The following is a 14769-nucleotide window of genomic DNA, read 5'->3' as shown; positions in this document are numbered from 1 at the left end:
CATACATCCAAAACCAAAAAATGAAAAGGCAACAAATCTGTCCATGTGATATACCTGTCTCAAATATGCAACATGATCTCCAAACTGTGGAATATACCGATTGCATTCTTCAGCTTCAGCCAGCATTAACCAAGATAGCTTCCTCATTACTTGCTTGCCTTTCTTCTTTTCCACTGGCATCCTACCATTGTTATAGCCAGTGCTTCTCCTGTTTCTAGCAGGTCTTACTCCATTCAACACCCTAGAAGTGGACCCCCATTCGGCACCAATCAGTGATTCTCTTCCCTCCAAGCCATCTGGGTGAACTTGTGTCTGTTTTTCCTCATAATTCAAGCCCTCATAGATACGGTAATGCTTATGAGTACTGGCTGCTTCCTGAGTAGTCCTACCAGCTCGCTTTATACGCTCTGATCTTGCCTTTCTACCATGGTCAGCTGTCATTGGATGAAGCTTCAGAGTAATCTTTGGCATTTTCTTATCCTCATTTGAAGAGTTTCCCATTCCTGAAGAGTTTTCTCCATCTACGAGCATATTAGCTCCAAATGCCTGTTTCCTTTCATCCTCTGCATTTTGCATTCTATCATCTGAATCAGTATCTATTCTAACTGGCTCATTTAAACCAAAATCTCCTCTCTTCCCATCATTATAATATTCCAGCTTATCTTCTTCATTGCTCCAGTCTATTTGTTGCAGAGAGTGACCCTTGGCTCTTGTACCAGACGCCCTGCAAGTAAACCTTCCAGACAAGTCATCTCTTGGCCTGCTACCTTGCAAAGTTCGGTTGTTGCCAAAATTCTTCCATTCTTCTGATATGATGTGATTTTGCTCATGAGACACAGTACATGAATCCTTCTTTGTCCTAGTCCTACTCATAAACTTTCCAAAACGGTTATAATTTGGCTCAGCTGCTTCACATGAATAGTTATTATCAAGGAAAAGAGCAGCATCCTCTCCATTGTCAGCTACTGTTTCTGCCATTTCAGACTGTCCAAGAATATTATCAGCTAGATGTTTCAAGACACCTGTTTCATATTTGTCTGATGAGCACCCTTCACCCTCTCTCCAACTTCCTTCCATTCCACTGCCATTGCCAGAGGTAGGTGAATCACATACCTTCTCCCCATAATTATTTTCGGGTAATATTCCCCGATATCCCACAAAAGACTTAGATTTCCTTCTTTCTGGGGTAAAGTCTGTGTGTCCTCTAGTATCTAGCTTTTCATAAACAGATACTGCGCAGATATTTTGTGGTTGTTTATATAGGATATCAGCATGATGATCTTCCTGGCCCGACTGAGATGATTCATTACCAATCACCTGTTCCATTATACCCAATTGAGGACTTTGACCGTTACTACTTTGCATGGCATTTGATTGTTGCCGAAAATTCTGTGCATTGGAGTTGTTCCCCATTAACTTTGTTTTGACAGAGAAATCTACAGGATTAGCATCAGTCACACGAAGACGCTTGGATCTCCGTGCCTTTACATCTCCCCATGAAAGGTCACGATGATGCTCAAGAGCATTCCTGCTTTGATCCAAAGCTTGGTTTACTTCATATTCATGCTCCTCAGGCCAGGAAACCTTAGGTACATATGCAGTATCTGTAGGCTCCAAATAAAATTTGTCAGAAATCTTAGCTTCAGCAATATCGAGGGAATTTACAAGGGCATCTTCCTGTTTTTCATCTTTGTAATGGACCTCTACAGAAGGAGAGCTTGCCTTTCCCTGTACATCAGAATTAAAATCACGGCGTTGAAACTTCAATACTATTTTTCCAGATTTTTTCACGGCGTTAAAGTCTTCAGGTTTGTTAGATTCTTCATGTTTGTTACACTCTACATGTTCAGATTGTTTAGTCATAGGCACAAGGTCATTTTGAGATGTCTCTTCCTCGAGAAGACCCTTTTGTTCACCACTCAAAGATCTTTGGGATTCACTGCTTAGTGCATTTTCTTCTGCATGTGAGTATCCACTACCTTGAGATTCACTGTCACTTGCACTAGAATCCTTGTCTCTTGATGAGCTTGCACTTATACGGGAAAATAAGTTCAGCGCATTCCGTGCAGCAAGCCTTTGAGGTCTTGATGATTTTTCAGATACAATTTTTTTCTTCTTAGACTTGCCATGTCTAGAATATTTGTATTTTTTTATTCTTCCCAGAGTCCCATCACTCTCTTCCGCATATTTCTTCTTGACACGTCTTCCAGAAGATGTGAACATCGCACCCTACAGAAACAGAAAAGGTTTTTATTAATAATAGTATTTCTAGGACACTCATGAACCCACAAAACTCTGAGCACATCAAGCTGTCCTTACCTCCGCCTTGCGTTTCTTCCTTTTTGACCTGCGAAGATGTGCCTTGCTGCTATCTTCATCTTTGCTATTCTCATCTTCATCCACACTGCATTCTGTCTCCTCTGAAGAACTTGCATTCAGACTTCCCTGCTCGCCTTCACTTGTACATTCTTCAGTGATATTATACTCTGATCCAGTATCATCGCTTTGTGCATCATTTTCTTGCTCCCAGTCCATAACATCTTCCAATTCTGTTGGTTGTTCCAACCACCTATCCCTGTCCCCTTCAATATGTGTGGTAGGCAACTGTCCTAAAAGATCATCTTGAATAGCATAGATACCATCTTCAGTTGTGCCTACAGCTAGTCTTACAGAAGGAGGCTGCCAGTCAATCCCCAGGGCACCCAAGCGTCGCTGCTGATACATGCTTTGGTATGGATCAGGATAAGGAATCATATCTGCATGTTTTCCAAATAGATAAATGCATTATCAGAAAAGCAAACAAAATAACACTATTGTACTCTATATTCAAAAAACCAGATATGTACCCTGCTTAAGCATCCAAGATGACAGAAACAAACCTACTTAATGTACCAGAACAGCAAATAAAACAAAACCCTCCATACTTGCATCACAAAGAAGATCCTGAATGTTGCGTCGATACGGAGGTAGCTGAGTCTCCTGTATGAAATGTATTACCAGTCATAAACATATGTTTTAATACTTTGCAAGTCAATAAAATATCAATCTGAAGCTATAAAGGGCCTCTCACCTGATCTAGAACGTTCCCGTGTACATCTTGAACAAGAGGGCGGTAATCCCCCAGAAAGAACTGTTATGAATTTAAAAAAGTAAGAAAAACAAAATCAAGAAAAATAAAATAGTGCATGGATGACATCTCATCATAGATATAACCATCTGTACCTGGTCATACTTTGCATCCTTTTGGGACTCTCCTTGTCCTGTTGCTAGAATGTATATTTGGCCAACTTCGTCTGAGAGTACAATAGATGTTCCATCACTGAAAACATTGTATTAAATACAGTTATAACACAGCAGACTGAAAAATTAAAGCAGATAAGAGTTGTGTATAAGTACATATACGCTATTGTTGGAAAGTCCCATTGTAACATAATATTATACTCTCCAACAATAACACCCAGTTCCAGTAGCACTGTTCAAACTCAAAGGGGAAAGATAATGGGCGAGTATTGATTAATTAACAAAACAGTGACATTCAAAGAAAGCGTTGAACATGTCTCAGTTAGATAAGGTACAGCATTTTTCCTTCAGATAATTTTGTTCGAGAAAGGAAGAACATGTTCCAACTTCCAACCATTCATATGTTTACCTTGCATAATTATCAGAAAATTGAACAGATTGATATTATTCGCTCAACTTTGGTATATATAATAACACCTAACATATTGCTCTCAACATACATTGATTACAAGACCTGTGACCCCCGAATTATCATTCTGAAAGACCTGTGGGAACAAAAAAACCTTTTAAGGATGTCACTTCCAGATAAACATCAAAAATTCAGAACTCCGCAGAATCAAGCAGCTACCTGTAAGTTTCTTTTCTTGGCACTGTCCAGTGTCAACATGTTGAAAATGTAGCGATGGAAGGTCTCCTGGCTTGTGCCTTAGCCAGTGAAGACCTCGACTTAGTCTTTCTCTAGCATGAATGCGAGTTCATGAGACAGACTTCAGTTTCGATGAGTTGATTTCCAGTTTATTGGAATGGTCATCAAGGTTACATGCATAGTGTTGGAGCTTCAGTTCATTGGAGTCTTCCGTTAGACAAATTAGACTATAGGATGAGGTGGCAGTGACAAGTTCAGTTAGAATGAGTTAAGACTTCAGTGTTGATTGGAGAAAGAACTTGTTGAGTTCGCAGTTTATTCGCAATCACAACTAGAGTAAATCAAGGAGGAACTAGAGCTGGTTAACTGAGAAGTTAGAACTAGTCCAAGTGTAACTGGGACTTACTCCAGTTAACTAGCAAAGGAAACTCATGCCACTAGTGTGAACTACTAATCGAACTATGCCTCTTTGCATGGATCAAATTCCAACTATAAACAGAAGGACAAAGGCACAATATCATAGATCATTCTTTGTGTGTGGAGCGCACATAATTGAAGAGCAATTATACATGAGGAAATAGGGGCCAAGTGCACAAGGAAATAGAAGCCCAAGTGCGCTAAGAAGTAGGGCTCAAGTGCACATGGATTGTGGAGCAGGGATCAAGATTCTCAAGGCAGGTTGAGACTGTCTTCAGCAGAGACCAAGAGATGAGAGTAGTGAGGAGAAGCCAATCGCTTTCTCAGAGACAAGTCGTTGGCTATACAGTAGTAGCATGAATTGTAATAGATCTATTTTCTCAAAGAACAATCAATAAATTACCACAAGAAAGAAAGCAAATTTTCCCTTTTGGGTTTCCTGGGTAAAAGAAGTGTGTCAATTTTGGTGTGCATGTGTTTTTATCTCTGGTTTTTTTTGCCACTTATAGATTGTTAAGAAACTCTATATCTTGGAGAAAGTAAATTTGGTTTCAATTTTCAGTTTCCCTGTTTTCAATAATTCAACCAAATAGTTGCAGAGTTTCAAGAAAATTAACATGGTATCAGAGCAAAGTTCTGCATAAAAACCAACACCAAAATTGTTCAGACAGTGAACGGCGCAATTCAGTTAGAAGGCTAGCACTAGAATTTTGAAGAGCAGCTTTTGGATAAGCAGTATGTTGGTCCAAGGACTAAGGGCATATCACTGTTTAGAGGGAGGCCTCTAACTTTTGCTCACGGAAGGAGCGGATCTCAGTGGTGTTGGAGGATATTGGGGTGCTAGAATTTGTGCAAAGTCAAATAGTTCCACCTGCAGATCCCCAACAGTTGATCCAGCATAACAAGAATGACACCAAGGCCAGGGTGATCGTTATTGAGGGGGTCAAAGACAACATTATCCCTCGTCTCCGTGGAAAGAAGTCAGCATATGAACTGTGGAAAGCCATCTTCGAGTTGTATCAAGTTCCAGTGATGCTAGAAAGCTTGCTCTGAAGGACAACCTAATAAATATTCGGATGAGCAAAAGAGAGCCCATCATCACGTACCTTTCCAAGTTCATTCAGGTTCAGGATGAGCTAGCTGGAGTGGGCTAGACTGTAGCAGACAATGATCTTCTGAGTCTTGCACTACTGGGACTTCATAAGTCTTGGGAGAATTTCCAGGATGCAGTCAATGGCAGAGAGAATCTTCCAAGGTGGGAAAGGTCGTGATCAGACTGCGTCCAAGAAGAAATCCGAAGAGGGATGAGAGCTGAAAGATCAGCGAAGACTGAGGACGAGGAGAACTTTGCCTTGGCAGCCAAAGGTAGCAAAGCCAAGGGCCAGGGCGAGGGAAAGGTGGAGTCTTGTCATAAGGGTGAGATGTAGAAGAAAGATTTGAGCAAGATCAAATAATTCCATTGCTACCAGTTCAGGCACTGTTACGCACCCAAAGTGGGTGGCCCCATAGGAGAATTTTTACCCTAGATATCTCTTTAGCCATAACCAACGGCCTCTTACAGCCACCGATGGAGCAAATATATTGTGATATTTGATCTCCGCTCCCTGCATCATTCATATGTCCCCTCGCCCATCTGTCGAGAGCATATGCTAGAAGGTGGGAAATCCATCCCAAAAGGTATGATTTTCATTGTGCAATCATGTGCTTTTGCTTGTTTTTCCTTGCGCATTTTGGGCATGGCTTATTGGGTGACTCAAAAGAAGGGTTTTGATCATGGTTTTGCTCCCTCACTTTAAATGGTGGGTTAATCCTCAATCCTAGTCCTATGGGATCTCCCCTATAGACCTTTGATTTTAGGAAGGGCACTGCTTGGGAAACCCTGACTTCGGTAGCGTGGTCTCATTTTCTGGTTCCACATTTTTCACTCCCCTCCGCATATTACAAACTCTATTTCATCATTTTCCTTCTCTGGGTCCACATAACCACTAGGTCCACAAGGCACTAGCACACCCCCTCTCTTTGTCCACATGTCTAAGAAAGTTAGGTGCATATCATGGCCACAAGCAAGAAACAAAAGAAAAAGAATATTATAAAATGCAAAAGATAGTACAAGTGTTAAATATAGCACATGGGCAAAATCATGAGTGCCCCCACATCATTAAAGAACCCATGCACATCCCAACCCCTGGTGAGCGATGAACTGCCCCACCTTAAGGGGGTAATAATTGCGTTACATCAAACATAGCATGCTCTCATTTCTTGGAGCCTCGAACAGAAATACAAAGAAAAATCAAGAAAAAGCAACATCCAAATAAAGAAGGGTGGAAAAACAAACGCGATGAACTGCCCCACCTTAAGGGGGTAATAATTGCGTTACATCAAACATAGCATGCTCTCATTTCTTGGAGCCTCGAACAGAAATACAAAGAAAAATCAAGAAAATGCAACATCCAAATAAAGAAGGGTGGAAAAACAAACGCCAGGGGTAACTCATGTATCAATGATTGCTCCCTCCTACATCTACACACCCAATATGTGGACATCCCTCATCATTGCCATCCTTGAACCATGGCATTTGGTCTTAAGACCCCCGTGTCCCATCCATTCATCCTCATTCACATGACACCTATCAATTGAAGGATGTACCAAGGACCTGTCTTTCCCCTTGGGGGTTGGGAACACCTAATAGAGTCGTTTATTAACCAATCCTACCTAGGGAGGTAACACTACTTTGAGATCAAAGCCCCAAATTTGGAAGGGAAGCCCCATATGAAGTCTCAATGTGCCCTTGATAAACAAGTTTGGTTCACTTAGATGCACTAATGAATTATTGTACCTGATGGTGAGGATGCAGCATTGGACATTATATGTGATTGGCAGGTGGTTTCATCATGGGTTGGGCAACTTAATTGGGGCCCAAGTCCACCAGAGGATCATATTGACACCCTCGGGTGAAGCGTTGAGAGCCATGGGACTCCCATCATGTGTAGAGCATCATTTCACACCATGGGCACCTCCAGCACCTTTAACAATCTACTCATTGCCCCACATTATTCACAAGATGATGCACTTGGACCAATGTGCCCCAACCGGCTTAGCATTTACCACGTGGTGTGGCAGTTGATCCAAGGCCCAAAGGAGGTTTGTCTCACCCCTTGAGACATGGGAGGGCAAGCACCATCGTCAAAGCCCTCAGTATTGGAGCATTACAGGCTATTTTATCATCAAGAGACCCATGAGACCAGTTTTTGTGCCCCAAACACAAAATGGAGCACCACATGATGATTTACTTGGAGAATTAAAGGCCATCGCCTAGTTCGAGATATATGGAGCCCTCTCACACATTTTGGCACAAAGGATTTGTTGACCACTACGTGTCAACAACCCATAGTAGTACACCCCTTTTTTTCGCAAAAGGGATAGCGCCTGATTGATGTGTCCATGTCGTCCAGCTTTTATCATCAACCTGATTGTCATGTTATAATGTAAACCCATTCTACATGTAAATGATGTAAATAATCTCAGCAAATATGTGTCATGTATGTAGTTGCCTAGGTAAACCTATTTTTCTAGTGACAATCTACATTCCACGAGGTTTTTTGTCTCACCGGTCCATTCTCGACTGGTCGGCAAAGTTTTCCTTCAGCCATACCCCAAAGCCGGAATGAATTTTGTAATTGGGATCTTAGGCGAGTCGAGTCTACGTAAAAGGGATTTGGGAATAATCCTAACTATTTGGTTAGGTTATTTTATTACAAATTGCTTGGTCTGCTGGATTATATTTGTGTCGCGGAAATGGGTAGGTTGTGAGGGTCTATTTCAGATGGGCTTTCCCCCTTGTGATGTAAAAGATATGAAAATTATGATGTAAAGTGTCTTGAGGATTGGAAAAATAATTTATCCCCTCATAGGTTAATTAATTAAATTTTCTGGCCAAAATTTAATTAAAATCCTAGGCCAGAAATTTAATTAATTCTAGGTCCTAGGTAAATTTAAATTCTCTGAAGGCAAAATTCGTCGGTCTTTAAAATTTAAATTTTAAGAGGTCCCGGGACTAAGGTAAATTGATTATTTTGCTAGATTTTAAGCCTTTGGTCCCTGGGGTTAAGTCAAAGTCTAAATTTTGAGGAAATTAATTCAAAATTTTAATTTTTGAATTAATTAAAATGCATTTAATTGAAAAATTCGAATTTCCTCGAGAATTTTAAATTTCAACAGATGAGATTAAAAGAAATTTTAATCCTCATCAATGGTCGAAATTGCTTTGACAAGGATCACTCAAACTAGCCGTTGGAAGATTTATCTTTAAATAGGAGGTCATTTGTCAGTCGATCCATCCGATCTTTTGATCGTGTGCTAAGCGAAAAGCTCGTGTAAACATTTTTGGATAATAAAGAAAGACTACGAGGTTAATTTTCGCCGGTGTTACTCTTCATGGAAATACTGTAAGATGTGTTGTTTTTCATGCGTAATTTCTTTTTGACTGAAATAGCTTCTAAAGAGTGATTTGAGTACTAGTATCTTGCTTAGTCGTTGGGGTTTGAATAATAATCTAAATTCTGAACGTAATAGCAAGTATCTCTATTTGTCTAAGTTTTATTATTGTTTTCTCGCTCTATGTTGATGGCTAAATTGAGTTCTGCAAGAAAGTCTTGATTTTTTAGATCATCGGGCGTTCGAGGAAGTTTTAAGTTGGACCAGCGAACTCCCGATCCGTGTTTTCTAAAGAGTCTAGCTTAATTTGATCCTGGGTTTATCATAAGATATTTTTTTTATGGGTGATGCATGAAGGATTTTGAGCTCAGCACCTCCTTTAAAATTCAGCAAAAATTATTTTTTTCTATGTTAAATCGATATATTTGGCTTTTGAGACCCTCAGATTATCAAATCTGGGAGCGGAGTTGTACTCACACTCCTTAGATCTAATAGATTTGCCATTCATGTACATAGATCTATAATTATTTTTGGTTTTCTGACTTGGGTTTTTCTGGGTTTTTGTATATATCGTTTGGGTGTTTTATTATTGTCGTGCAACTACCGACCAAAAGAAGAAAATTGTATAGACTCCAGATCTAGGCCCTGGAGGGTAAGATCTGGATCTTTGGGGTTCATCATTTTGCAGGAAAATTATCCAACATTTTGCATTCGAAGGGTTTTATTTTTTTTAATCTGGAAAATCTTATAAGGGTTCCAAAATTCTTAAATCTAGAAATCTTGTGAGGGTTTCAGGGTTTCATTAATGAATCAGAAGCAGAACATATCAACTAAATGAGAAGTTTCTCAAGGTTCATTGAGCTAATGTCCGCTAGATTCAAAATTTCTCTTTCACTGAAAAGCTTTCGAAATCATTTTTTGTTGTTGGGGTTTTCAATAGAAAATTTCGACACAAATATTTAAAATTAAACAACAAAAAAATGTTTGTCGTCTCTACTGCTGAGTTTTTCTTGATCGTTGCTAAAGCTGCAAAAGAAAATGAAATACGCAGCCATTCCCTCCATTTCTCCTCTGCTCTACCTGCAAAACAAATCCGCAACCCTCGCTTCTCTCTTGTCCGCAGCTATCCTCCACGCATTCACTGCTCCATACCCTGCCCATCAAATCCTCCCTCTCCTCTATATGTAGCTCCCTGCCATATACTTGTTGCTCAAACATTGTCATACTCCATCGCTTAGCTCCCTCGGCCGCCTCTCCTATCCGCAACCTTCCGCATCCCTATAGTGTAACTCCACGATCCCCTTCTTGTCGTCCAACCTGCAAACAGCAAACCCCCTCCACACAGCGTCATCCTCCCATGATTCCCTTTTGCGATCTCTCCCTTTTTGCCGCTGTCCAGCTCCCTCCGTCTCACCTACGCACAAGAAAACAATAAAAATTCATTTGATTTTCTATTTCTTAACTTTCATTGCTTTAGTATTTTGGTTAGGGTTAGCATTTGTATATTTTTTAGCGTCATTAAATTTTAACATAGGTTTGATTTTTGGTTTTGGATTTCTAGTTAGCGTTTGTATACTTTTTAGTTTCATTAAATTTTCACTTATTCTTTGGTTTTGGACTTCATTTTATTATTTTCTTATTTCAATTCCATTTTGTTTTGATTTTATACTTTTATTTCATTCTTTGATTTTATTTTGTTTCATATTTTTTTAATTTCTTTTTATGATTTTGATTTTTTTTATGTTATTCACATTTAAAAAACTTTAAAAAGTAATAAAAACTTCTAAATCATAAAAATATAAAACAATCTTAAAAAATCCAAAACATTAAAAAAATTCTAAAAAATTCTAAAAAATCCTAAAAATTAAAAAATTCTAAAAATCTATAAACCTAAAAAAAAAAAAAATCTAAATTTCTCTGGTAACCAAGGTGGCCTATGGCCCATTAAAATTTTAATTTATTAAAACTTTGATTCGTTTTACTTCTGTCACATTAAAAGAAAGATTTTGATTTCTTCAGTTACCATTAAAGTTATTGCCTAAGGGATAATTAAAATTAAAATTTGAAGTTCCTTGGTATTATTTGGTGATTCAATGCATTTTTTATATTTCTCTATTGTCAAGTGCGATTAATGTTTCAGAATTTATATTGCCGATTTAATTATAGATCTGGGCCATTAAGTGAAAATTATTTTAAATCTAGAATCTCTTGCATGTTAAAGTTTTGGGCATTTATATTAATTGTTCATGATCGTCGCTTTGTCACATCTATAAGTTTTCTCTGGATGACTTGTTATTACTTAGTTTGGGGTTAGTACCCCGTTAGGGAGACCAAACCAAAGATGGAAACCACCTGCAATCCTGCATAAGATCCAATGCGTCCCCTGGCCTTCTATTACAACAAGTCATCAAGGAAATCAAGTAAAAGAACTTACAAACCATGGACAATATGTGGGGACTTTGTAATGGCATGCCCTTCCATAATGGACTTTGGCATGTGCTAATGTCTCCAAGCTCCAAATAGGGTTATCCAAGTATCCCATTAGGTGGTTTATACTTCTAAAGGGGGTAATATGTCCAAGGTACATCCTTTAAATGGTCGTGGCATGTGATAGAGAGATGTATGGATTAGGGAATGAAGAGGAGCGGCCCTGGGTCATATGCATTACAAGGGTAACTAAAAAAAGGGGAAGCCCACACTTGGGTATATAATGTATAGAAGGGAGAAATTGTGGTACATGAGGTGTCCCGGCCTTGATTTTTCCACCCTTCTTTATATGCCTTTTGCCTTTTATGATTTTTCTTTAATTAACTGCTCGGGGATCAAGGGGTGAGAGCATAATGTGTGAGATACAGCAGTGGATACCCCCTTTTAAGGTAGGGAGGTCTTTTTGTGAGGTCAAACTCCTTCAATGAGGCCGACTTGACTAGAGGGTAGGCCGACTTGGTGGAGGAGGCACAAAATACATTTTTTACTCAAAAATAAATTTCTTCTTCCCAAGAAGGGTCTAAACCATAATGGCAAGGACTATGACTCACGACATAAACCCTAGAAGTACTCAATGGTTGCTTTGACATAGAAATATAATAAAAAAGCAAGAAACCCATGCTAATAAATACTTTTTTCCTTGCAAAGGTTTACCCTACCTTACTAGGCAATTATTGGTTTGCATGCAAGGTTTCTTTTCTTGTAGAATCGTTCCACCCTATTTTAAGCATGCATGGTAATTATTGAAAAGAAAGTTAGCTATATGAACAAGAGGTATACTTTAGAGAAGGATGCTCTTGGCAAAGTCAGTAGTTGAAGTGTTCAAGCAAGTTATTCTTGGAGAGGTGTCCCTTTCTTGGAGATATTATTAGCATGTATTTTATGTTTATCACTTCATTGTCCTTTATTGTTAAATATAGGTATGTTCTATGCTAGAGCAATTTATTTCAATTTTCACAATTAGCTCAATATCTTTTCCAGATTAGCAATCACATTAATAATAAAGTAAATTGCAGATAGAACATAAATATAAATCACAGAAGACAAGAGGACACAAGAAGTGGCGCTAACCAGGGAAAAACCCCAATGTGGGGAAAACTCTTCGTCAATTCTTCTTATATGATCTTCGATAGTTCAGCATAGAGAGAGAGAGAGATAGAGAGTACATTTACAACAGAAGTCAACACTTTGACTTATCTAGATAAGAGCATAGATCATCTCTCAGGGATGATGATACATGAGATCAGTTGACGACATGTTGCTTCAACAGATTCTCCAAGGTGACTCCTTCACCTATCATAGTGGTGTATCTCATCATCATGTTGCACCTCACCGTGTTGCACCTATCATCACAATGTTGGACCTCATGCTACTGTTGTCCCAGTGTTTAGCACTGTTGTACATAGTGCAACTGTTGCACCATGCTTACTATTGTCCCAATGTACTTGTTGCACTGTACTTGCTGTTAACCATGTTTTACCATGCTACTGTTGTCCGTGATTCTTCATGCTTGCTGCTGTCCCATGTTGCAGTTGTCCCATGTGTCACCAAGCTTGCAGTTGTCCCACTTGCATCTGTCCTAGTGTCATTGCAGTTGTCCCATGCATAAGCTTGCTGTTTTTAACTGCTGCATGAAGACATGTAGCATCCAACCATATAGTTGCATCATACATAGAGTTGTACTATGCATCATACCATGCTGCACCCTTTTTACATTACGCTACATTTCTACCCATCATTGTATCTTGATAGCACTATGTTGTACTATGTATACAGCTGTCATATACTATGTTGTCTATGTCACAGCATTCATCACATCAGGCTGCACTCCTTTGGGGTATTCATCACTCCATGTTGACCCAACATGTGGCTCCCACGGGTTGTTCCAAGTCTGATCCAAATCTGGTCAATATCCTTGACCCAATGCACCTATAACACTGCTTCAAATCTGCTTGACACTTTGTTGTTCCTGACTGTTCAGTTTAGGGCACTTGGGCATACTGTTGCAGCCCTAAGTTCCTCTCAACAGTCCTTGAACAGCCCTTCAAAAACTGTGGACTAGGCAAGGAGAGATGATGCTCCTCCACGTTGAAGGTAAGCGCTCAGGACAGCCCTCAAATCTGCCCACGCTAGGTTTGTTGTAGTGGTATGGCATGTGGCCTACCACAAAACACTACTGTTGCTCACGACAGCCTCCAACAATGATGCAAACCATTCGTTAGCCTTTAAACAAGCTAGCGTTCAGCTCCCAAGTCCTCGGCCTAGCACAACAAGCATCACGGCTTCCTACAACAGACTTTGGACTTTGTTCAACCCATGAAACAATCTTCCAACCCATGCTGCCCTAGCCTCCCATGTTGTGGCCTCAAAACAGAGATCTCCCTTTAGACCTGCGACTAGGGCTAGGGCTTGAACGCATAGCAGTTTAGGGCATATAGTAAACCCTTATAGGACAGCAAGGGAGCCTACTTCAATCTCCTTCATGACAGCGGTGAGGGTCTCCCTTTGACTGTGTAGAGCCTTCTTTGATTAACTGCATTAGGGCAGTGTAGAGCCTTTCTCCATTAGAGCAGTGTCATCCCTTAGGATCTCTTCTCCTACTAAAAACCCAAAGACAAGTAGAGAGGAAAAGATCCCAAGTGTGCGTAGAAATCACTTGAAGGCCACTTCTATTTATACTAAAACGTTGAGCACAAGTGGGGTTTATTTGGTTGCTGGCCGACCTTGACGAATTGTCCTATAACACTAATAAATTCATATCTTCATGAATACTTATCGGAATCAGATGATCTTTAGATCAATCCTACACCTCTCGATGGGAGGGATCCAAGAAAAATATCAGCTGCCATTAATAAGATGACCGACATTGAGTTTGGCCCTAGTTACCAATTTTAACATTTATCTTTGATTATCTACGGTACTTGCATCTAGCCGCATTATCAATCTAATAGATTTAATTTTATCATGTTTTCTATAGGAGCAATATTTGTGATCCCACTTTGTATTCTCATGTACTTAGCAATACCAATGATCTATTTGTGGTCATATGATGGACATTAATAAATCTATCCCATCAGCTGTTTTGGAGTATTCTTGCAGTCACGCCACTATTTTTATATGCTCTCTATGATTAACAGATCTCATTTTATATAATCTCATTGTACAAGCAATAGGTAGGGGTAATCAATTGGAGGGTGTGTGTTTGAAAGCTAGAATAGAGTGCATGTAGTGGTTGTACTTATTAAGTTATTTCGTTTCAGAAATGTGAATGTATCTATCCCTTATGGAATGGAGAAATTGAAGAATCTTGGCTTCCCCAAGTTCTTGGAGACTTGTTTGGTGCATTGCTACCAACCAGGGATTTTTTTTCTACAACCTTCAATAATGAAGATCTACCAACTTCTTTGTTGGCAACTATTGCATCATTTGAGAGTGTAAAAAAAATCTGTTTCTCTTAAACTCTTCCTTGCTCTTACTGCATATTTGATAGAATCTAAATGCTATATTCAGTAAATCGATTCACAAGTTAATGATCAAGCACAAGT

The 14769-nt window shown here is 39.4% G+C and overlaps 1 protein-coding gene across 2 annotated transcripts in view; it reads right to left on the bottom strand.

Moving 5' to 3' along the window:
* Nucleotides 1-14769, bottom strand: part of LOC149247437 (uncharacterized) — a 135747-nt gene that overhangs the window by 44939 nt on the left and 76039 nt on the right. For both annotated transcript variants that reach the window (XM_089458215.1, XM_089458214.1), the window contains exons 18-22: nucleotides 3223-3319; nucleotides 3071-3130; nucleotides 2925-2979; nucleotides 2320-2756; nucleotides 55-2229 (exon numbers count right to left, since the gene is read on the bottom strand). In XM_089458215.1, the coding sequence (XP_089314341.1) occupies nucleotides 55-2229; nucleotides 2320-2756; nucleotides 2925-2979; nucleotides 3071-3130; nucleotides 3223-3319 (2824 nt within the window). The remainder of the gene's footprint in view (nucleotides 1-54; nucleotides 2230-2319; nucleotides 2757-2924; nucleotides 2980-3070; nucleotides 3131-3222; nucleotides 3320-14769) is intronic.

This window comes from Pinus tabuliformis, chromosome 7, assembly GCF_031772625.1.
Source record: "Pinus tabuliformis cultivar Carrire ecotype Pingquan chromosome 7, CPIR1, whole genome shotgun sequence".
Classification (NCBI taxonomy): domain Eukaryota; kingdom Viridiplantae; phylum Streptophyta; class Pinopsida; order Pinales; family Pinaceae; genus Pinus; species Pinus tabuliformis.
Note: the sequence above shows the minus strand (reverse complement) of the source record. Positions and strands in the feature narration are given on the sequence as shown.